The sequence below is a fragment of the Hibiscus syriacus genome, unplaced genomic scaffold, assembly GCF_006381635.1.
Source record: "Hibiscus syriacus cultivar Baekdansim isolate YM2019G1 unplaced genomic scaffold, ASM638163v2 tig00000340_pilon, whole genome shotgun sequence".
In the NCBI taxonomy this organism is placed as follows: Eukaryota; Viridiplantae; Streptophyta; class Magnoliopsida; order Malvales; family Malvaceae; genus Hibiscus; species Hibiscus syriacus.
In genome coordinates this window covers 460,349-482,242 of record NW_024061783.1, presented here as the reverse complement: position 1 = coordinate 482,242, position 21,894 = coordinate 460,349, and the positions used below count along the sequence as shown (strand labels likewise).

Genomic DNA, 21,894 nt, shown 5'->3' with positions numbered 1-21,894 from the left:
CTATAATCGTATCAATCTATAATTCAGTGGCATTTATGAAACAAATGTAAAACATTAGTGGTATCATGTGGAGTTTACCCTTGAAAATATGTGAAATTCAGGTACGAAATGTGATATTAAGCCTAAAATAAGCCGGTTATATGTAAGTAACCTGTAAAGCTAAAGCAGTGTAGCGGTCGCCATAGTCCTCGCAAACTCCTTCCTTTGACGACTTTCTCAGATCTGTTCCTCTTCCATCAACAATGGCGATTAGGTCTTTTTTTGTTCCTTTTTTGCTCTTCGGTCTATACTTCTACTCTTCTTTAAGTCCGGTCCTTTCCCTCTACGAAGATCAAGTCGGCCTCATGGACTGGTGAGTTCAACCTCATACTTCACTTGAATTCGATCCTAATTTACATCTACTTGTTTTCTTTCATATATACTTTTAGTTCTGATTTGTTTAATCTTACGTATCAACAACACTTCGCCTCATCGAATTCGTCTGAAATTTAGTCTGTTTAATATTAGGCATCAACAATACATAGGAAAAGTGAAGCAAGCAGTGTTCTCCACTCAAAAAACTGGTCGGAGACGAGTTATAGTGTCCACCGAAGAGAATGTTATAGCTTCACTTGATCTCCGCCACGGCGAGATTTGTAAGTCCAATCCTTTTCGATTACAAATTATTGAAGTTTATTTGTTTAGCTTATAATTTTTTTTCGTTACTGGTAAATTCTTCGTAGGATAATGGTTGGTTGGTTGGTTTATGTAGTTTGGAGACACTTGCTTGGCTCTGATGATGTTATCGATGGAATTGATATCGGTCTTGGAAAATGTAAGTATGTCCATATCCAATTTGGTTCAAATCTTATACGTTTTTAAATATGTATTGGTTTTTATTGTTATCTTACTTCTATGTATTGTTTGATTCCTGGTTCCAAGTTGTTTGATGAAAACTGTTGGTTTATCCTTCTGGATTTTGCAAGGAAAGGTGTGGCTGACTTCACTGCTTGTTTAGGTGGTTAAATTTTGAATAAATTTTATTCGTGCAGATGTTATTACCCTTTCATCAGGGGGAAGTATTTTAAGATCGTGGAACCTTCCTGATGGGCAGATGGTGTGGGAGTCTTATCTTCAAGGTCCTAAGCACTCAAAATCATTTTTATTAGTGCCGGTTAGTATCAGAATTTTCATTAGCCAGATTCTTTCCAATTAACATCTTTTTAATTCCTATTCTTCAACACAGTCTGTTTTCAGTGGATCATGGTCACCTGAAATTTTACCAAACCTTGCTATATTAGGTGCACTGTCGTAGAATTAAGATTAGTTTCTCCGAATTCTCATCTTAAAGATTCTTAATTGTCTATTTAGCACACCCAATAGAAGGAGGTTAGTTTATCTACAAAAGTGTGATTTGTTAAACATTTCTTCTTGTTTTAATTTTTTATCTCCCAATAGAAGTTCACGCCCTGCCATTTTACTAGCTTTTTTTAGTGTTATTGATATAAATTATATAATTCATTCCGTGATCCTAGAAACATATGTGATTGACTGTATTAATATTGTGCAGACGAACTTGAAAATTGAGAAGGATAGTGTAATTGTTGTTTTTAGCAATGGCCGTCTCCATGCCGTTTCTTGCATAGATGGTGAGGTTCTTTGGAAGAAGGATTTTGAAGCAGAAAGGTTAGTCCAATTTGAAAGTTTCACATTTCAACAAGTTCCCCCTACACCTGCTTCCCTTTGAAAAAAAATGGTGTTATTGATGAATTGCATTATTGTATTACTTGTAGCTTTGAGGTACAGCAGGTAATTAAGCCTCCTGGCAGTGATTTAATATACGTTGTCGGATTTGCTGCTTCATCCCAGTTTGAGATGTATCAAATCAATGGTAGGAACGGAGAGTTGTTGAAGCATGAAAGCACAACCTTTTCTAGTGGGTTTCTGGGAGAAGTTTCACTAGTTTCTAGTGAAACAGTTGTGGCTCTTGATTCCACAGGGTCAATTTTGCTAACAATAAGTTTTCAAAATGGAGAAATTAGTTTTCAACAGACACCCATTTCAAATCTTTATGAGCACTTTTCAGGACCAGCAATAATAATTCCTTCATCAGTCCCAGGAATATTTGCAATTAAGACAAATGCAATTACTATATTTATTAGAGTGATAGGTGAAGGCATGTTGGAAGTGGCGGAAAAAACAAATCATGAAACAGCCATTAGTGATTCTCTCCCACTCTCTGAGGGACAACAAGCATTTGCATTGATTCAGCATGCCGGCAGTGAGATTCATCTTGCAGTGAAACTTGCACATGACTGGGATGGTAATTTGCTTAAAGAAAGCATTAAAATGAACCAGCAAAGAGGGCTTGTCCACAAGGTTTTCATAAATAATTATATCCGAACTGATAAGTCTCATGGATTTCGGGTGTTGATTGTGATGGAAGATCATTCATTGTTGTTATTACAACAAGGTACAATTGTTTGGAGCAGGGAAGATGGTCTGGCATCAATAATTGATGTAACAACTTCAGAACTTCCTGTTGAAAGGGATGGTGTATCTGTCGCGAAAGTGGAGCACAACCTCTTTGAATGGCTTAAGGTATGGTTATGAATCTTTTCAGATATTTGTTGTTTGCATTTCAACTGAAGGCAACTGTAGATTGCATGATCTAACTATTTTCCTTGCTTTTAAGAGATTAATAGATAATTAATCATTGGTTTTGTTTCAGATGCATGTTGAACTATCGTACATATGAAATCTTTCATATGGTTCTAAAATTTAAAAGAGTGTGGATGTGTGTGACTGTATATTATATATTTAGTTTTAGAAACATGAACTTCCTACTGTCAAAGCATCCATAACTTTATCCACCATTTGAAAATGGATTTGAGGATGTATTTTGACAACATGATTTTGATAAGATGCTCTTCTTCTTAAGGGACATATGCTGAAGCTGAAGGGAACACTAATGCTTGCAAGCCCTGAGGATGTGGCTCTCATACAAAGTATGAGACTAAAAAGTTCTGAAAAGAGCAAAATGACTCGAGACCACAATGGCTTCAGGAAGCTGCTCATAGTACTAACAAGGGCAGGGAAACTTTTTGCTCTGCATACTGGAGATGGACACATTGTTTGGTCTCACTTGCTACGGTCTCTACACAAATCAGAGCCATGTCAATCTCCAATAGGATTAAACTTGTATCAGTGGCAGGTTCCTCATCATCATGCTATGGATGAAAATCCATCTGTGCTTGTGGTTAGCAGGTGTGGTCCAAGTTCAGATGCACCAGGTGTACTTTCTTTTATCGACACTTACACTGGAAATGAGCTTAGTTCTTTAAGTCTTGCTCATGCTGTCGCACAAGTTATTCCACTTCCATATACAGATTCAACAGAACAGCGACTCCATCTGCTGATTGATTCTGATAAACACGCACATTTATACCCAAAAACTTCTGAGGCTCTTAGCATCTTCAAACGTGAATTTTCAAACATATACTGGTATTCAGTTGAGGGTCACAATGGCATCATCAAGGGTCATGCTTTGAAGTACGAGTGCACTGGCAAAGTGGCTGATGAATTCTGCTTTGACACAAGGGAATTATGGTCAGTTGTGTTCCCCTCAGAATCTGAAAAGATCATTGCAACTGTCACTAGAAAATTGAATGAGGTAAAGCATTTCTCCCTTGTTCATGTTCTTTCTTAATGACTTCTGCTTGTTTGTCAACTCACATGGTGATCGTAGGAGTTTTCCATGGTTGCACTGTATAGCATTATTGCAGGAAATGACTGCTCTCTTGGGTTATGTGGTTTTGCACTTCTCCACTGAAGATTTTGACAATTGCATGAAACTTGCCACTTCTTTCTCATTTTCCTATTGACTTCTTCAAATAAATAGTTTAGTTTTTTTTTGGAATATAGGTAAATGTCGTTAACGGACATTATTTCAAAATGTGCATATTCTTCTGTTTATTTTGAATTTTAATTATCGTGCCTTGTTGAGAGTGCTGCATGTATAAAACATAATGCATGCTTGTATATTTGAGTTTTCCAGGTGGTACATACTCAAGCGAAGGTTATAGCTGACCAGGATGTTATGTATAAATATATATCAAAAAATCTACTTTTTGTGGTAACTGTGGCACCTAAAGGCTGCGGTGAAATTGGATCTGTTACACCAGAAGAATCATGGTTGGTCGCATATCTTATTGACACTGTAACAGGTCGTATATTGCACCGTGTGACTCATCATGGTGCACAGGGCCCTGTTCATGCTGTAAGTTACTTATTCACCCATATTGGTGTCATAAGATGCTGTGACAAGGATGCAATTGATAATGCATTCTGTTTATTGTAGGTTTTTAGTGAGAACTGGGTTGTCTACCACTACTTCAATCTTAGAGCGCATAGATATGAGTTGTCGGTCATCGAACTTTATGACCAGTCCCGGGCTGTAAGTGGCGGAACTTGAATTGTTTATGCTGAGTCGCATGTGTCATCACTTAAATTAAACTTGTCTTTTCCAACTAAAATACCACCCGCAGGACAACAAGGATGTCTGGAAGCTTGTTCTTGGAAAGCACAACCTTACTTCACCGATATCTTTATTTTCCCGACCAGAGGTCATAACAAAATCACAGTCCTACTTTTTCACCCATTCGGTGAAAGCTATAGCCGTGACATCAACAGCAAAGGGTATAACATCCAAGCAGCTTCTCATTGGTACAATTGGTGATCAGGTAAACTAAAAATTTTCAGAAAGAATTAAATAACGGAATTGTCTTTTCTGCTGGATTGCGAGTTAAATATTCTTCTCCTTTAAACGAATATTACTAGAGTTGTGTGTTACGTCTGCCTGCATCCTGATTGTAAACAATTTTACAGGTTTTGGCACTTGATAAGCGTTTCCTGGATCCTCGTCGATCAGTTAATCCTACACAAGCAGAGAAAGAAGAAGGCATTATACCACTAACAGATTCGTTGCCAATCATTCCTCAGGTTAGTTTCCTCCTAGACCATCTTATTTCTTCTACATTTAATACATATGTACAAACACGCCTTTCTCGACTGATACTGTTTTGAGATTCTCAATTAGTATGAATGCAAGCATACATTTAAGGACATAAGCATATGCTGAAACTTGCCAACCATCAATGAATTGTTTTCAGTCCTATGTCACGCATGCGCTTAGAGTGGAAGGTCTTCGAGGTATAATAACAGTACCAGCCAAGCTGGAATCGACAACGCTTGTCTTCGCTCACGGCGTGGACCTCTTTTTCACTCAGCTTGCACCTTCAAGGACGTACGATTCGCTCACGGAAGATTTTAATTATGCCTTGCTCCTCATTACAATCGTGGCGCTCGTAGCGGCCATCTTCGTAACTTGGAGGTTGTCCGAGAGGAAAGAACTACAAGAGAAGTGGAGGTAAATTAAGTTCTCTATTCATTACATTTGTGCATCAAACACATTTCTCTTCTTGGATGAGTATGACATGTATGCTTAATGATTTGAATTTAGATTATTAGAAAGGGATTCTTCTTAACTTTGTAATCCTTCTAAATTTTTGTAGCATTTCCTCTTTAATTTCTATTTTTCCATTGCTATGTTTTAACAAATTGGTTTCTCATGATCAATATATATATATATATATAATCTAGGGTAAACTATGCATTTAGTATCTAACTTTTAATTTTTTTCAAAATCATACCGAATGTTTAGTTTTCATTTCATTTTAGTACCCACCATTAAAAACTTAACGTGTTTAGTTCCTAAACTATCAATTTTGGTTTGTTTGAGTACTTAAACTTTCAAGTTTTTCAAAATTTAACGTTAAATTTTGAATAAGGTGCTAAAATGAAACAAAAATTAAAGTTTTTAGGTATGATTTTGAAGAAAAAAAATTGAAAGTTTAGGTATTAAAATGGATTAAAATTGATAGTTTAGGTACCAAACGTTATTTATCCTTTAATAATAGACAGATTGTCCAAGTTTACACAAACATGTCTATTGTAAGGTTTAGAGGTCTTATTTATATATATACACGTGTGTGAGAGTATTATATTATAATATTTTTTAAAATTGAATAATGAGAAATGTAAACAATTTGAGATAGAAAAAATTATAATTAATTAATAAGTCATCTTAATTAGTTAAATATGCTTATATTTTTATAGAGATAAATGCACAAATTAATCATTCACATTAATATTTGTATATCGATATTAAAGTAAAATAATACAATGTATTATAAATTTGGAAAGTGGATTGGGTTTTAAGTATTGGAGTTTGAGTTGACTCATTTTATAAATGAGTTCATTTTATGTTGAAGTTTATTTTTCGGGCCTAATATTTAAAAAATATTACTTGATTGTTCGTTATGTTATAAATTCGTTATTTTTCATAAAAAAAAAATTGACAATAGTTGAGTTGAATGTTGATTTACTATCTGAGAAATGATAAAATATGATCGTAGAATTTCACACGACTATCAATATCTCATATTACAGACTAACATCTAGTTTAAACTACCGTTAGTTTTCTAACGGAAATTGACAAGTTTAGAACATGATGAATAGTCGGGTGATCATTTTATAACTTTTAATAGTTGAGGACTCAACAAAGTAACATTTATAATCGGAGATTATTTTGTAACTTTTAATATTTAAGATACATCCTATATCGGGGGACTATTTGTGTACTTTACCCTTAAATTTAATACTATATATAAGAGTATTAATAGTTCTAATAACGTTGATAAAAGTTTGTTCCCCATAAAATTAATATTAAATTAATTTCAAAAAATTATTATTAGTTAAAATAGAACCTTTTCTTTTGATTGGGATAATGAGAGATTGGTTTAAACTTCAAACATAAGATGGCAATGAATCCAATCAAAGACGAATGCTTAAACGCAGATAAGATAAGGTATTCTTTTCTTTGTCGTAATTATCCTTAGCAATTTAAGGTTTTTATTTTATTTTCTATGGATTGAGAATTTAAAATTATAATTAATATAGTTTTTAATAGAGAAAATAACTTCAGTGACAAAAAATCCCAGATAATATACGATTTTGACCAACTTTTTTTGGATTTGCGAAAATGACCAACAAAATCGCAATGCGATCTTTAATTCGCATTGCGATCTCCACTATCGTAAATTCACATTGCATTTCGCGTTGCGATAGTTGAAAATCGCGTTGCGATTTTCCATTTCGCGTTACGATAGTCTACAGTTGTCGTTGCGATTTTCCAAATTCGTTGCGATAGTCTACAGTTGTTTTAAGGTGCATGATTGTTAATTGTTTCCTGAATAATCACATTGTATTGGAACGCGAAATGGAAAATCGTAACGCGATTTTCAACTATCGCAACGCGAATTTGCGATAGTGGAGATCGCAATGCGAATTTGCAAAATCGCAACGACAACTGTAGACTATCGCAACGCGAAATGAAAAATCGCAACGCGAAATGAAAAATCGCAACGCGATTTTCAACTATCGCAACGCGAAATGCAACGCGAATTTGCGATAGTGGAGATCGCAATGCGAATTAGAGATCGCATTGCGATTTTGTTAGTCATTTTCGCAAATCCAAAAAAAGTTGGTCAAAATCGTATATTATCTAAGATTTTTGGTCACTGAAGTTATTTTCTCTTTTTAATATAATCACTTACTATCAATTATGATTAAAATTTTAAACTGATACCAAAACTTCAAAATGTTCAAATTGAGTCCTTTAAGTCTTCTTGTCAATTGTTGATCTATCAATTTTAACACTGGTCGTTTGAAAATGCCTATAAAAGTGTCTTTGAATAAAATTTTGTTTGAAAAGTAAAAACATTCACAATCATTTTCAGTTTAAAATTTACATTTGAAGCGTAATTATTAACTTAAACTAAAAAACTGAAAAATTCATATTTTTACATTGAAAAAACTCGTTTGAAGAAACATTATTAGACGAAGTTAAGTGTTAGTTTAAATTTAACATCATATATATATATATATATATCAATCAAATTATAATTATATGTTTATCTTATATATAATGTAAATATGACGTTTTACGACTAAATTTATAGATAATCTGATTTAAAACCCAGACGAGGATTAAAATTTTAGTATAATTTAAAATCTAAATTAATTTAAAATCTAAATTAATTTAAAATTTAGACTTTATTTTAAGAATTTTTAATGGAATTAACCCTATTTTTTCTGGTTCTTTTATCTATACTTTTTAGAAAGTTCAAACGATGAAAAAGAAATTAAAAACAAACAAATATCTTTAGTCCCAAAATTTAAATTTACTTGCTTAATTGGGTCCCTCAAAAAATGGGTCAAAGCGACAGCGTTTCCTCTTGCAGGCATTACAAGAATATCTTCCGTCCACTTTAGACAACAAAACGATATTGACCGTACACGTGTGCAATAAAACAAGAATCCAATCGCTTTCAGACTTCATTAGCGCCAAATTCCACTTCCTTCACTTTCCCAGGAAAAAGCCCTAAACATATCGTAATCCAACGGCGTTTAATCACTCCCGACTCTTCTCCCTAATCTCGTCCGTCAATAAAAAAAATTCAATTTCAACTGTCCGATTCAATCAAAAACAAATCTGACCGTCCACTTTTTGTAAAATTTCAAATTTAAAGATTTCGAGAGAGACAAAGAGGGACTGAAGCAAAACAAAGGCTGAAGGAAGAAGAATAAAAGAAAATTACAAAGCTCTAAGCTTATGGCGGCTTAGCTTCCTCACCCTCAGAATTTTCCTTGTGACTTTAATTTTTTATTTATCGGAAATTTGATCGGTAAACTGAAAAGAAAATTCGTAACTCTGCAATTTTTTTTTATTTTATTTTTTGAATTTCAATTTAATTTACTGTTATTTGTTTAATGATTTGGTTTTTTTTTTGGTATGAAGATTGAAGATGGGGGAAGGAGAAACGGTTTCGGATTTCACACCAAAGAAATTGGCGAGGCAACTAGATTTCACGGCGGGGTGTCGCGCGTCCGGAAATGCGACTTTACCGGATCACCCGATGCATTTGCAGTCGCAGCCGCAACCGCAATGGCAATCACATACGGAGTTGCCGACGAAGCCACATCATCAATCGCAGGAGCTGCAATTGCGGTTGAGTTCACAGCCGCAAACGGTGCAGTCGCAGCTGCTGCCACAACTAAAACCTCAGTCACCGTCAACGCCACTAGTTCAGACACGGAGGCCGCCTCCTCCGCCTTCGCAGCCGGTTACCGTCATGCAACGGGTGCCTCATCCAGTTCAGAAGCTTCCGATGCAAACATTTCAGTCGAGGTAGCTTTTTCAGGACATCTTTAAGTTCGCTCTAAACTATAAATGTCCTTTTTTTGTTAGGAAAAATTATAACGTTTTTATACCTATAAAATCTGTTTTTCTTGAAAATAAGCGTGTTTATGATTTAAACGAGGCTTCGGTTGATCCTAAAGCAGATCCATTCCTTCTTCGTGGATTTTTTTTTCTTCTAATTTGATAATCTATTTTGTATGAGATCAGTGTTATCTGTTTGGCTTTTTGGTCGTTTCTGGTCATTTTTAGCTAGACAGTAGAATAGTGAGAACATTGTGTACAACTAGAAATATGATTGTTGCATAATGTTTTTTTTAACTCTTTGTTCATATATGTTTGTCCAGCAAGCAAGAGTCCCCGAGGTCCAGACCACGAGCACATGCTGAAGCAAAAGATGGAACTCCAAAGAAACAGAAGCAGTGTAATTGCAAGAATTCTCGGTGTTTGAAGTTGTAAGTTCATTAATATTTATTTAAATTCTGTCACCTTTCTAGTTAGATGTTTGATCTATAATAAGCCATACATATCAAAGTGTTACATACTATTATGATATTGATCTTTTGTGGAGACTAACCAAATTGCTTAACCGTTTCACTTCTAGGAAACGTTGTCTGGATAATAGTGGCTTGTCAAATTGCAGTCGACTTTTGCTTACAATATTTTCTCCTGTCTGTGGTAGATGATCCATTGTTCTCAGTGTATATTTGAAGCTTTCTTTGAGGAAAATTTTTTCATCACATCAATAATATTCCTCTTGCTAGTGGGAATATGAAACAATCTTTGTTAGATTACAATTAACCAACACCAGTTTGGTTTATAGGGTTTATCGTTTACCATGTATTTAAGATCTATTATCAATTGTATTGTCTTATTTAAATTGGAACAGTATTTGCCAGTACGTTTGAACCTGTTTCTTCATGGTTGTGGTCTATCAAAATTTTCTTACATTTATTTATTGGGTACTATTTAGCTTTTTGTTTTTGGTTATTATTAGGTACTGTGAGTGCTTTGCTTCTGGAATGTATTGTACTGATTGCAATTGCATAAATTGCCATAACAATGTGGAGAATGAGGCAGCAAGGCAAGAAGCAGTTGGAGCAACCTTAGAACGCAACCCAAACGCGTTTAGACCGAAGATTGCCAGCAGTCCCCACAGACCTCAGGATACAAGGGTATGTTATCATGATCTTCAAGCTGTTTCGTTATGAGTGGTATCAAGTGATAGCGATGAGGTTTTCCCCTTTCAATTTCCTTCTTTGAGGTTCAAATTGAAGAATAATATTAACCTGAGTATATTTCAACTATCTTTTGGCTTTATTCTTTCTACTTGAAAATTGTTTCATTGATCCAATCAAAGTATTTATTTATATAGAAAAATGGAAATTAGAATTTTTGAGTTTTAAAAGTTTCTTAATTGTCTTGAAACATATTTAGGATGATGCATATGATGTCCAAATGGTCGGAAAGCACAATAAAGGATGTCACTGCAAGAAATCCAGTTGTCTCAAGAAGTATTGTGAGTGCTTCCAAGCTAATATTTTATGCTCTGAAAATTGCAAGTGTGTGGACTGCAAGAACTTCGATGGAAGTGAAGAAAGAAGAGCTCTTGTTCATGGTGATCATAACTCAATAGCTTACACACAGCAGGCTGCAAATGCAGCCATTAGTGGCGCTGTTGGTTCTTCTGGCTTTGGGATTCCTTTGGCATCCAAGAAGAGAAAAAGTGAAGAGCTCATTTTTTGTCTACCATTGAAAGATCAATCAGTTCAAAAAAATGTTCAACAGAAACAGGTAATTCCTTGAATTGTGATTATATGCACAAATCATCTTGGTTGATCAAGAACACTGATGGGATTTGTGCAATCTTCAGAAAAAAATGATTCTTTTTCAGCCTTTCTATGTTATGCGATCGTCTTATAGGCACCATTACTATCAGGCACCACAGTTTTTGTATTAGTTTTGGTTTCTAAATGAGAACTGATTTCATGGATGGACTTTTTGGCTCTCTCGTCAGGAATAATCTATTTTGTTTGGTATATTCACAAATTGACACAAAGGATGGTTTTTGTGGATGAATAGAGAAGGCACTTAATTTTGTCTCAACTGCTTTAAGATTTTAATTATTACACAATGCAACCAAAATTTGGCTTGCTGTTTACTCTCTTCTTTCAAGGGAAAACGATACGAATATCTCTCGAATTCCAACCAGGAAAATCATCTAAGAGATTTCTTGGCCACATCTCCATTATCTGCTCCTGCCTCTGGCACTGCTAATACAACATCATTGGGATCTTCAAAAGTCACATACAGGTAGGAAGTGTGTTTATTATAATTCAGCTTTTAATTAACAGAAACATCCATTTTTGTTTCATTCCCCCTCTTACAAGCTAATTAGTGTCACTTCGGATTATTGAAGATCACCATTGGCAAACATCCTCCAACCACAGGATGTCAAGGAGCTGTGCTCCGTTTTTGTGTTATTTTCATCAGAAGCTGGAAAGGCACTTGCTTCGGGTACTAATTATTATTCATAAATCCTGAAGTTCTTGTTCTTTTCATTGCAGTATCACTTTCAACTTTTTTGTTGATCATATGGCTGAGATTGCCACAGCGAAAAATGTGTTGCATGTACTATCAATCTATCATGCATTTCCATATATTATCCTTGTCATAATGTGTCTTTCTGCAATATGCATCTTCTCAATACAGTTCCGTTTCTTAGCTTTGAACGACAGAAGCTTTTGTCACCAATAAAATTAGAGGGAAACTGGTAAAATAGCTTGTTTATATATTTACATTTTAGATGTTATGTTTGAAAATTACAACTGTGTGGATAAGTTTAAGTTAATGATTCTGCCATTCAGCCTACATAGGTGAAACAAATCAATTATTTGTTAGAAAAATAATGACTGTGCATTATGGTATCAATTGATAAACCGGTGTTGTTAACGTATAAAAGGTACGGAGTCAATAGGTCTAGTATGGTTTTTTGAAAGTCATCATATTGACCAGAGCCCTCCTCCTGAAAAGAATTTGGAGCTACTTTTATGGTGCTTAAATGGCATAAGGGGGCATCATGTAGGAATATTGCAGAAAAAGTGAAACAATAAATAAGCTCAACCAAACAATGGCTTGATATTATATAGTTGTTGATCATAAATGGAAATGGTGAGAACAATAAGATTTGAGAAGTCCACCCGATCCTTCGATTACACTTCAAAATTATTTGTATGACAAATTACTGTGGTCTGCAAAACTGGTAAAATACTTGATGGTTGATATATTCATTTTTATAGTCTTATAGAGACTCTTATCTGTTGGGTGTTTTGCATAGAAAAATTGCTTCCTAAAGACTCCACGAGTGACATCTTATTTGTAATACCTGTTCCATACATTAAGCGAAGGAGAAAAAGGGGAAAAGGAGATGGTTCTCACCAATTATATTGTTCTCTCCATGATCTGTGGATCTTGTAATCTAGGTCTTTACCTAATTGCATTCTTGATTCACCTTGGGTTTATGCACAAATTCACAAGTTTATACTTTTTGTACTGTTGAAGTCTTGAAGATGGCATATAGTAGTACTAATGTGAAACTTGCAATTTCCAGAGAAAAGTAGCAAAAAGGATCAACAAACAGAGGAAGGCTCTATTGAAACTACAGTTTTATCTGGTCACTTGCATGAAATGAGTCACAAAGGTTATGATGTTCCAAGCGCTGCCACTGATGACCTTAAGAGTGAGAACCAGGGAGATGCAGATGGAAGTGGCAACTCTGGAGCAGATGAGAACGATGTGCAGAATGGAAGGCCCTTGTCTCCTGGAACACGTGCATTGATGTGTGATGAAGAAGACACAATGTTTATGGAAGTGAAGTCACCTAATTTATTGACAAATCATTCTCGAAATGTCACTCAGAAATCATCTAATGGCCATGAGTGCACAGAGGTCTATGCAGAGCAGGAAAGGCTTGTTTTGACATTGTTTCGTGATTTTCTCAATAAACTCATTACTTGTGGGAGCATAAAAGGTAAGCTAGTTGGTTTCACGATTCTATACTCCTAATTTTGATAATTTTATTAGGGGCAATATCTGGTCAGTGTTCCTTCTCAGAAACTCTCCAAAGAGTTGAGTTACTGCCTCCATTACAATTCGCACTCTATTATTGCTTTCTTTAGGGCTCTAAATTAACTGATTAATGTTGAAGGTTCTACTTTTGGGTGTTGAAAATTTCAGAATTGAAAGAAATAAAAAAATAGTTTTCTGGTCTTTTCATCCCATCTTGAGATTTATTTGATTTTCCAACCTATATTTTCGATTCTTATTGTAAATCTTAGGTGTTAGTTTTCAATTAACGTTCTTAAATGTTGATTTGACCTAATACGTTTCACAGAGACAATGCGATCTCCGTCGGCTAGAAGTGAAAAAAGAAGTAAAGAAGAACCCATGGAAAATGGTGCTGGGAAATCCGGGAATGCAGCAGTTAAGGAGCCTTATCCTATCGGAATTGTAAAGTCTCCGATCCCAGCACCTGTAGAAACAGGTCACGCTCTCCCTGCAGTATCTTCTGCTTTGAATACAGATCAGCCTTTAAAACACAATTTGCCCAACCGAGACACGAAAATGTAGAGATTCGAAGCTTGAATTAGCGAGTAAGATTGTTCTCATTATCATCTGGCATTCTTTCTTCGTGTTTCATTATATTCCCGCTTTTTATTCTTGGATCCTTTATTAGGTCCAAACTCCAATAGTGTTAAGAGTTAACCATGATAGCTAGACACGTTAGACCCTTACCATCTTAAGGCATTAGGAACAGATACACTGTATGTTTTGGATTATTTTTGGGGCTGTCTTGCTAGTACGTACAGGGTGATGGAATTTCAGTTAAAACCCTTAAGCTGTATATTTCTCAATATTATCAGTTCTGTTGGAGACACCATGCATCCAATTCCGACACGTTTGATCGAGTGTTTACCATTTTTACTGTTATAATTCGATTTTTCATAACAATATGTATGCAATGGAGTCAGTATCTTGTCTGTGTTTTGGTGGAGTTCCCTAGCAACTTCCCAGAACTGGTAAATTAACAAAGATGGAGTTCCCTTGCTCTCTCGTCCCTTTTTATATCACTATTAAGCTGTATATTTCTCGATAATATCAGTTCTATCGGAGGCACCGTGCATCCAATCCCGACATGATTGATCAAGTGTTTACCGTTTCTGTTATAGTTCGATTGTTTCTTAACAATATATATGCAATGGGGTAGGTATCTTGTGGGTGTTTGGGTGGAGTTCCCTAGCAACTTCCCAGAACTTGTACATTATCAAAAATGCAGTTCCCTTCGCACTTTTGTGCCCCTTTATATCATCATTGAATCAAACTAAACTTTGCTTTAATTTTTATGGTTATCATTACCTTATGTTTCCCTTTCCTTCTACCTTAAAATTAGGAATAGGCATGGGTCGAGTCAACTTGATTTTTTGGCCAGCACAACCTAAGCTTTCTATATCTCTATCCGTCATTTGCTCCGATCTGAATTTAAGGAGACTTCATCTGATTTGAACTTTGATCCGATCTTTGGGGTAAAATTTGTACTGATCTGTCACAAATATATATAATTTTATTTAAATATATTTAAATTTTGAACTTAAATTTTGACATTTTAAAGTAAAAAGAAGTTAGAAGGAAAATAATTACAATTGATAACAATTAAAGGTCATTTGAATTTTTTTCTTACTGGTAAATGAAACAAATATAACATTTATTTTAACTCAATTGCATTTTAAGAAAAAAAAAGTAAATTAATACCTAAACCTTATTGGATATCACATTAAATATTAATTTTTAGACCCCATGCAGGATATTTAATATTTTTTTATAGATAGAAAATATCTAGAATTATAATAAATATATACAATTATCACTGTAAGCTAAATTATAATTTGGACATTTTCTTATAGTCATTGACACAAAAACTAGCTACCTAGATCACATAAGGACCAAAAGGAAAATATTAAAAAATCTAACCAATGCTCGAACAAAATAAAGATACGAACAAATTTGATTGCATTGACAAACGAACTACAAAAGGGATGAAACTACTGAAAGATCATCGATAAATCACAAATTAGAGTCACAACGTGAGAAAACTATCCACGAGCGCAAAACGCGTATTCAGATTAATCCGAGGGTTCTAGACACGGTAGTTCCTCTGATTTCTCGTTTTTTCTTGTTCCTTTTTAATTCCTTTTAACTTAATCAGGATTGTCATGGTTGAATTTCCAGAGTGTACTGTTTCATCCAAGGTCTTCTTTCTTTCTTTCAGGTGTGGGATTTGATAAAGCTTGCAGATTATTTAACACAGAGAACGGATATAGACCCTACGAGAATCGGAATCACCGGTGTATCGCTCGGGGGTTAGTTAAATTCGGTTCGAGATTATGTAACACATGTGGCATATAGAGTTCAAGTGAACATCATGAAAATGCAGGGATGCATGCTTGGTTTGCTGCCTTTTCTGACACTCGCTATGCAGTTGCTGCTCCAATCATTGGTGTTCAGGTAACAAAATAATTCTGGATTCTTGAAAGCATAGAAGATCAAATGAAGAACAGAAACAGAGCTTTCATGTTATACATGTAGGGATTCCAGTGGGCCATCGAGAACGACGAATGGCAGGCTCGTGTCGACAGTATAAAGCCTGTATTCGAAGGTGATGTACTTAGTATTCATTGTAACATAGCTGAATATATGCTGTCATCTTGGACATGATTGTAGTTGAGTTAAATAACTAGTCTCATTGATGATTTCGTTCAGTGGCAAGGATTGATCTAGGCAAGAGTGCCATTGATAAAGAAGTTGTAGAGAAGGTCTGGGATAGGATTGCTCCTGGTCTAGCTTCCAAGTTTTATTCCAGCAATCACACCACGCCCTCTGCTAGTACTAAATGGTATGACACTCTCGGAAACACTAAAAACTAGCCACGGTTATGCATACATCATTGAAAGAATTTCTTTTTTCGGGTTTATCGATGATCAGGTGCCGATGATCCTCATTGCCCACTCGGTGATATAAAAACTCTGACACAGAGGGCTCGTGAGGCTTATGCGAAGGCTCATGCTTCTAATAAGTTTAAGGTAGGGATGGATTATATAGGTTGCACTTATTACTCATTAAAGTGCTTGCTTCAGTTCTTTTGAAGGTTTCTTAAATGTGCAGCTCATCGCACAACCTGGTATAGGGTGAAAGAAGCATGTACTGGATGGAAAGGTTCCTCAAGCAGTAATAAGGCCCCGGCTTCCGAAAATAAAAGAAGAGATTGCAGACACTGCAATCTAAACCCTAAACTCGAAGATCTAAATTCAATAATAATTTATAAACGTGTCTATGATCGAGATTCGAGATTTTATACTTACTAAATTATACGATAAAAAGACAAGTTACTATCATAATACAAGGTTCAATGCAACCTCTTTTGTTTTGTTATATCATTTTTTATTATACAAGATATGGCATAGGGCTGCTCCTGGTCTAGCTTCCCGTTTCGGTTCACCATTGTCGGTTCGGCTATCACACCATGTCCTCTGCTGATATTATATGGTATATCAAGGGTTGCCAGAATTCGCTTCCTTGTGTATGTATACGTTTCTTGAAACAAAGTTCTTGTAAGTTGAAATTACATTTCGGGTTTGACAATGATTAGATGCCGACATCCATGTTGCCCACTTGACTGTATAAAGATTCCGACAAATAGGGCTCGTAAAGCTTATGCAAAGGCTCATGCTTCTAGCGAGGTTCTTAAGGATTGTTGTTCAAGATGAATTGGCACTGTTATGAGTTTTGGTGTCTTAAATGTGCAGCTCATCGCACAACCTGGAATAGGCCACGAAAAGACACTATTAATGGTGAAAGAAGCAAGTCAGTGGATGGACAGGTTCCTCAAGCTAAAATAATTTCATTTTATTCAGTACATAAGAGAGTGCAAATATCGACATCCAAACAATAAAACAGCGATGTTTGAAAAGCACAAATGAAATCACCGATATTAATCGCGTCTTATGGTTTAAAGACAGTTCATAACACCATAAGTTCACCCTTTTTTGGGCATGGCAGCGAGTCTGGTGTACATTCTTGCCATAGAATGGAATCCTCTGATATCACCCGACCTTAAAAGGTTGCCTGCCAACAAATGGGAAAGGTGTCTGTTACGGGTAAAATCAAAAACAAAAGCAGCTCGAAGTACTATAGGATTTATTTTCGGTGTCAATATATCAGAGCTCAAAGAAATGGGGAGAGCAATGGAGCAGGAAAAAGAAAAAGAAACTATGGACAGATGGTACAGTAGACATCTTCAATTCCCATTTACTCCAGGAACAATGTGATATGCAATTCACTTTTAGTTTGACATTCTCATGGCCATACTATTTTGCTAAAAAGTTCCCCTTTCCTATCAGAAAGTACATGATTCGAGATCAAAGATCTTTCTCGCATGATGGTAATATACAAAACATCAACTTAAAAGGATTAAAAAGGGGAACTTTTGTAATTAAGTATGTGTTTAAGTTGCTCTTTCTACCATTCCTCTCGCAGAAACAGAATCGACATAAAATAGACCAACTTACCGGAATCACAATTAAGAGGGCTATCAGGTTCTGGGTGAGCCATCAAAGCTATTATAGCCCTACAAACAGACTGAAGTGTCCAAGCAGGACTCCAAGCATTCTTCAATATATCAAGGCAAATCTCTCCCGTCTGTACGACAGAGTAATAATAAATAAAGGCTAAATACTCAATTGTGCAACTTGGAATCAGTACATATAATATATGGCAATAGAATTAAAGATCAAGTGCTACCATATTACACCACTAAATCATAATCCGGAGCAGACAATTATAAGAAGATTGTAATATTACTGGTTTTTAGAGTCAAGTTCTGAGACATGATTAAATTTCTCCTTCCTAGCTTGCTGGTAACTAAGTGAAGTTCATAGCAGGAATATAAGGGCATACATCAACTTGGATAAGATAAAGCTTGCTAAATGAAACTAGGGTCGTTAGTAGTCCCATACAATCTTTAGGTATAAAGGTTTCTCACAAATTTCTTCGAACATTCACTCCCCCGTCTAGATGAATTGACAGCTTCGAATGCTACATTGTGCAGCTAAAAAATATGAAACGTTCATATAAATAGTGTCGTATGGAAACTAATAGGTTCAATGGTGATTGGTGAGTAAGTACTGCTTCTCCGTCAAGATCTTTGGATTTTTGGCAGTCATGGCAGCCAAATCAAAGTCACCAACTTTCATGGGATGGGAAATCATCAAATGTTAGTAAGAGATTAGGACACTATCTTAAGAATCGCCGCTTCTTTCTTTCCTTCTATTTTATGATGTCCAATTAAAGAAAAGCATGAACGGTACTGGAGCCGAGGAATTCATACCTTGAAATGCACATTGGGGTGAAATATTTTCGTCAAGAACCGCACTTGAGGAGGCTGCAAAGGATACTGCTCAGGAGCAGAAAAGGCAAGCTGGAACACTCCACCTTCATAAGGTGTCTCCGACGGTCCCTATATAAAAAAAGGTCATAAATTCAAGACAAAACCAAAAGAAACAAAAAATGTCCATACCATATTTCATTTTTTTTCCACCCTTTTCACTTTGAACAAACCTTGATAAGAGCAGCCCACTTAAATATGTTAGAATCATCACACATTAGTTGAATATCGGGGTCGGCCGCCTTCTCTCGCTGTACCTCTTTGTATTCCTTAAACAACCTTGCTCTTGATGCCTTCACATAAATACTTCAACAACGAAAATCAATGAAAGAATTGATTTTCTCAACAATCCCAACTAAATTCTCAGGTCATCACCGTTTAATTGGTCCGATACACACAAAAAAATCCATAATTAAACCAAGAAGACACTATGTAAATATGAGCTAACCTGCATTTTCCGTTTCTTGCTGGAAATTCAAAGATGCTTCAAAAATCTATCTTTATATATCAGCGTGACTAGTAGCTGCGAAATCCAAACGCTAAATTAAACGAGAAATAAAAGAGAGATTATTAGAATCCAACCTTGTTGAGAAATAAACGAGTAACAAGTAATTTCCCTATAGCCAGATTAGTGAGAATACGAAATAAAAGCGAAAAAATAATACCCGAAAAATTGATAATGGAGTTCAGCCAATTGTGCTTACGTCTCCGGACTGCTGCAGATCTTTTACTAAAGAGAAAAAAAATTACACACTTGAGAGAGAACTGGAAGATTTTGTGATGATTTTGAAGCTAAATGAGCTAGGATATTTATAGTTGAAACTTAGGGACCAATCTTTGTAAATACCCTAAAGTTCAATGACTAAAAATGATTTTCCCATTACTTAAATTCAAAAATAATGGGCTGCCTAACTTTGAAAAATTAGCAGCCCCCATTTAGCCACCTTTGAAATCATATAGCCACCAAAAGCCATCTAAAAGTCATGCATTTTTCAACAATCTCTCACTTGAAGACTGATTTTAATATGTCTTCACACCTCGATCAATGCAGCAGATTTTTGGTCTTGATTACTCTAGCATGCCAACTGAAGCTGAACACAACTTCAGTTTGTCCGTAGTCACCGTCTTTGTTAACATGTTTGCTGGATTTTGAGCTCCACTGATCTTTTCAAGTTTCAAAATCCCATCTTCCAGAAGAGACCGGATAAAATGATATCGCAATTGTATGTGCTTCATCCTGGAATGAAAAGACGGATTCTTCGCTAGATGGATAGCACTTTGACTGTCGCAATATAATACATTGTTTTCTTGTTTCTTGCCTAACTCTTCCAAGAAACTTTGGAGCCAAACCATCTCCTTGCTGGCTTCCGTAACAGTGACATATTCTGCTTCAGTTGTGGAGAAAGCAACTATCTTCTGTAGTTGAGAAACCCAACTCACTGCAGTACCTCCTAGAGTATAGACATACCCTGTAGTGCTCCTTATGATGTCAACATTTTCTTTTAAGTCAGCATCTACATAGCCTGTCAGCATCATATCTCTACCTTTGAAACAAAGTGCTTTGTTTGTTGTACCCCGCAGATATTTGAGGATTCATTTGACTGCTTACCAGTGTATTTTGCCCGGATTATTCATGTACCTGCTAACAGCTCCCACTGCATGAGCAATATTTGGTCTGGTACAAACCATGGCATACATCAGACTTCCAATTGCTGAGGCGTACGACACCTTCACCATGTGTGCACGTTCTTCCTCCGTCTTTGGTGACTGTTCTTTGGAGAGTCTGAAATGAACACCTAAAGGTGTACTTACTGGTTTAACATCTTGCATGTTGAACCTAGAGAGTACTTTGTTGATGTACTCAGCCTGTGATAACATCAAAGTCCCCGACTTTGTATCTCTCTTGATCCTCATCCCAAGAATCTGCTTTGCAGATCCCAGATCCTTCATAGCAATCTGCTTCGACAATTTTTGCTTTAAGTTTATAATCTATTGCATGTCTGAGCCTGCAACGAGCATGTCATCAATATACAACAATAAAATAATGAAGCTGTTGTCGAACCTCTTGATGTTGCAACAATGATCTGCTTGGCATCTGGTAAAACCACTGCTACTCATGAAGCTATTGAACTTCTTGTACCACTGTCTAGGAGCTTGTTTTAAACCATACAAGCTCTTCTTCAACCTGCATACCAGGTTTTTCTTGCTTGCCTCTATGAAACCTTCTGGCTGCCTCATATAGATTTCTTCCTCCAAATCACCATGAAGGAAAGTTGTCTTTACATCTAGCTGCTCAAGATGTAGATTTTCTGCAGCTACAATTTTCAACACCAGTCTGATAGTAGACAGTTTCACGACTGGAGAGAAAATTTCATTGTAGTCAATACATTATTTTTGCTGAAAACCTTTGACAACCAATCTCACTTTGTAACGTTTGTTCCCATCGTGCTCTTCTTTGATCCTGTAAATCCACTTGTTGTGAAGCGCTTTCTTGCCTGGTGGTAATTCAGCTAATTCCCACGTCTGATTTGACATAAGCGAGGCCATCTCATCTTTCATGGAAGACTCTCACTTGACTGAATCCTCTACTTGCATTGCTTCATCATAGCACTCTGGTTCACCATTGTCAGTCAGCAACAAGTAGTGCAAAGAAAGAGAATACCGTTGGGTTGGTTTAGGAATTCTGGAGGAGCGTCTTAGTTCTGGTGTACCTGGTTCTTCTTGAACTGCTTTAGGACTGATCTGAACATTATTTCCAGAAATCTCCTCGAACTCAGCAAATTCCTTTGTTTCAGCTTCGATGTTTGAGCTACTTGATTCTATGGTTGATCTGTCTTTGTACATCACATTCTCATTGAAAATGACATCTCTGCTTCTGATGATCTTTCGATTTTCGTAGTCCCAAAATCGATAACTGAACTCATCACCACCATAACCAACAAAGACACATTTGTTGGACTTGGCATCAAGTTTACTTCTTTCAGCAGAGTTTATGTGTACATAAGAAATATAACCAAACACTCTTAAGTGTGAAAGGTTTATTTCTTTCTTACTCCACATTTGCTCTGGTATTCTGCCATCCAAAGGAACCGAGAGCCCA

At 35.9% G+C, this 21,894-nt stretch overlaps 3 protein-coding genes and 1 pseudogene across 5 annotated transcripts; 3 read left to right on the top strand and 1 right to left on the bottom strand.

The window, feature by feature from the left end:
• The first annotated feature begins 177 nt into the window (after positions 1–177).
• On the top strand, positions 178–5,566 carry LOC120200699 (ER membrane protein complex subunit 1-like). Its single transcript, XM_039201468.1, has 12 exons — positions 178–352; positions 508–635; positions 752–814; positions 1,032–1,153; positions 1,550–1,665; positions 1,773–2,580; positions 2,921–3,652; positions 4,037–4,258; positions 4,340–4,435; positions 4,527–4,721; positions 4,867–4,980; positions 5,151–5,566. The coding sequence occupies exons 1-12, from the start codon at positions 243–245 to the stop codon at positions 5,409–5,411; spliced, it is 2,967 nt and encodes a 988-aa protein (XP_039057399.1). The 5' UTR covers positions 178–242; the 3' UTR covers positions 5,412–5,566.
• A 3,102-nt stretch (positions 5,567–8,668) lies between these two features.
• LOC120200708 (protein tesmin/TSO1-like CXC 6) lies at positions 8,669–14,345 on the top strand. Of its 3 annotated transcripts, none has more exons than XM_039201474.1 (9): positions 8,669–8,786; positions 8,900–9,289; positions 9,646–9,753; positions 10,296–10,473; positions 10,736–11,092; positions 11,475–11,611; positions 11,718–11,815; positions 12,909–13,328; positions 13,692–14,345. In XM_039201474.1, exons 2-9 carry the CDS (start codon positions 8,907–8,909, stop codon positions 13,925–13,927), a joined length of 1,917 nt encoding a protein of 638 aa, XP_039057405.1. In that variant the 5' UTR covers positions 8,669–8,786; positions 8,900–8,906; the 3' UTR covers positions 13,928–14,345. The 3 variants fall into 3 exon arrangements, with proteins under 3 accessions (XP_039057405.1, XP_039057419.1, XP_039057413.1); XM_039201488.1 differs by having other exon boundaries at positions 11,511–11,611; positions 13,692–14,344; XM_039201482.1 differs by lacking the exon at positions 8,669–8,786 and having other exon boundaries at positions 8,827–9,289.
• On the bottom strand, positions 14,013–18,929 carry LOC120180516 (protein PEROXIN-4-like). Its single transcript, XM_039185861.1, has 5 exons — positions 18,912–18,929; positions 18,738–18,866; positions 17,920–18,049; positions 17,307–17,476; positions 14,013–14,024 (listed from the first exon to the last, which is right to left on the bottom strand). Exons 1-4 carry the CDS (start codon positions 18,927–18,929, stop codon positions 17,388–17,390), a joined length of 366 nt encoding a protein of 121 aa, XP_039041792.1. The 3' UTR covers positions 14,013–14,024; positions 17,307–17,387.
• On the top strand, positions 14,314–17,270 carry LOC120180616 (annotated as a pseudogene).
• Positions 18,930–21,894: the final 2,965 nt, after the last annotated feature.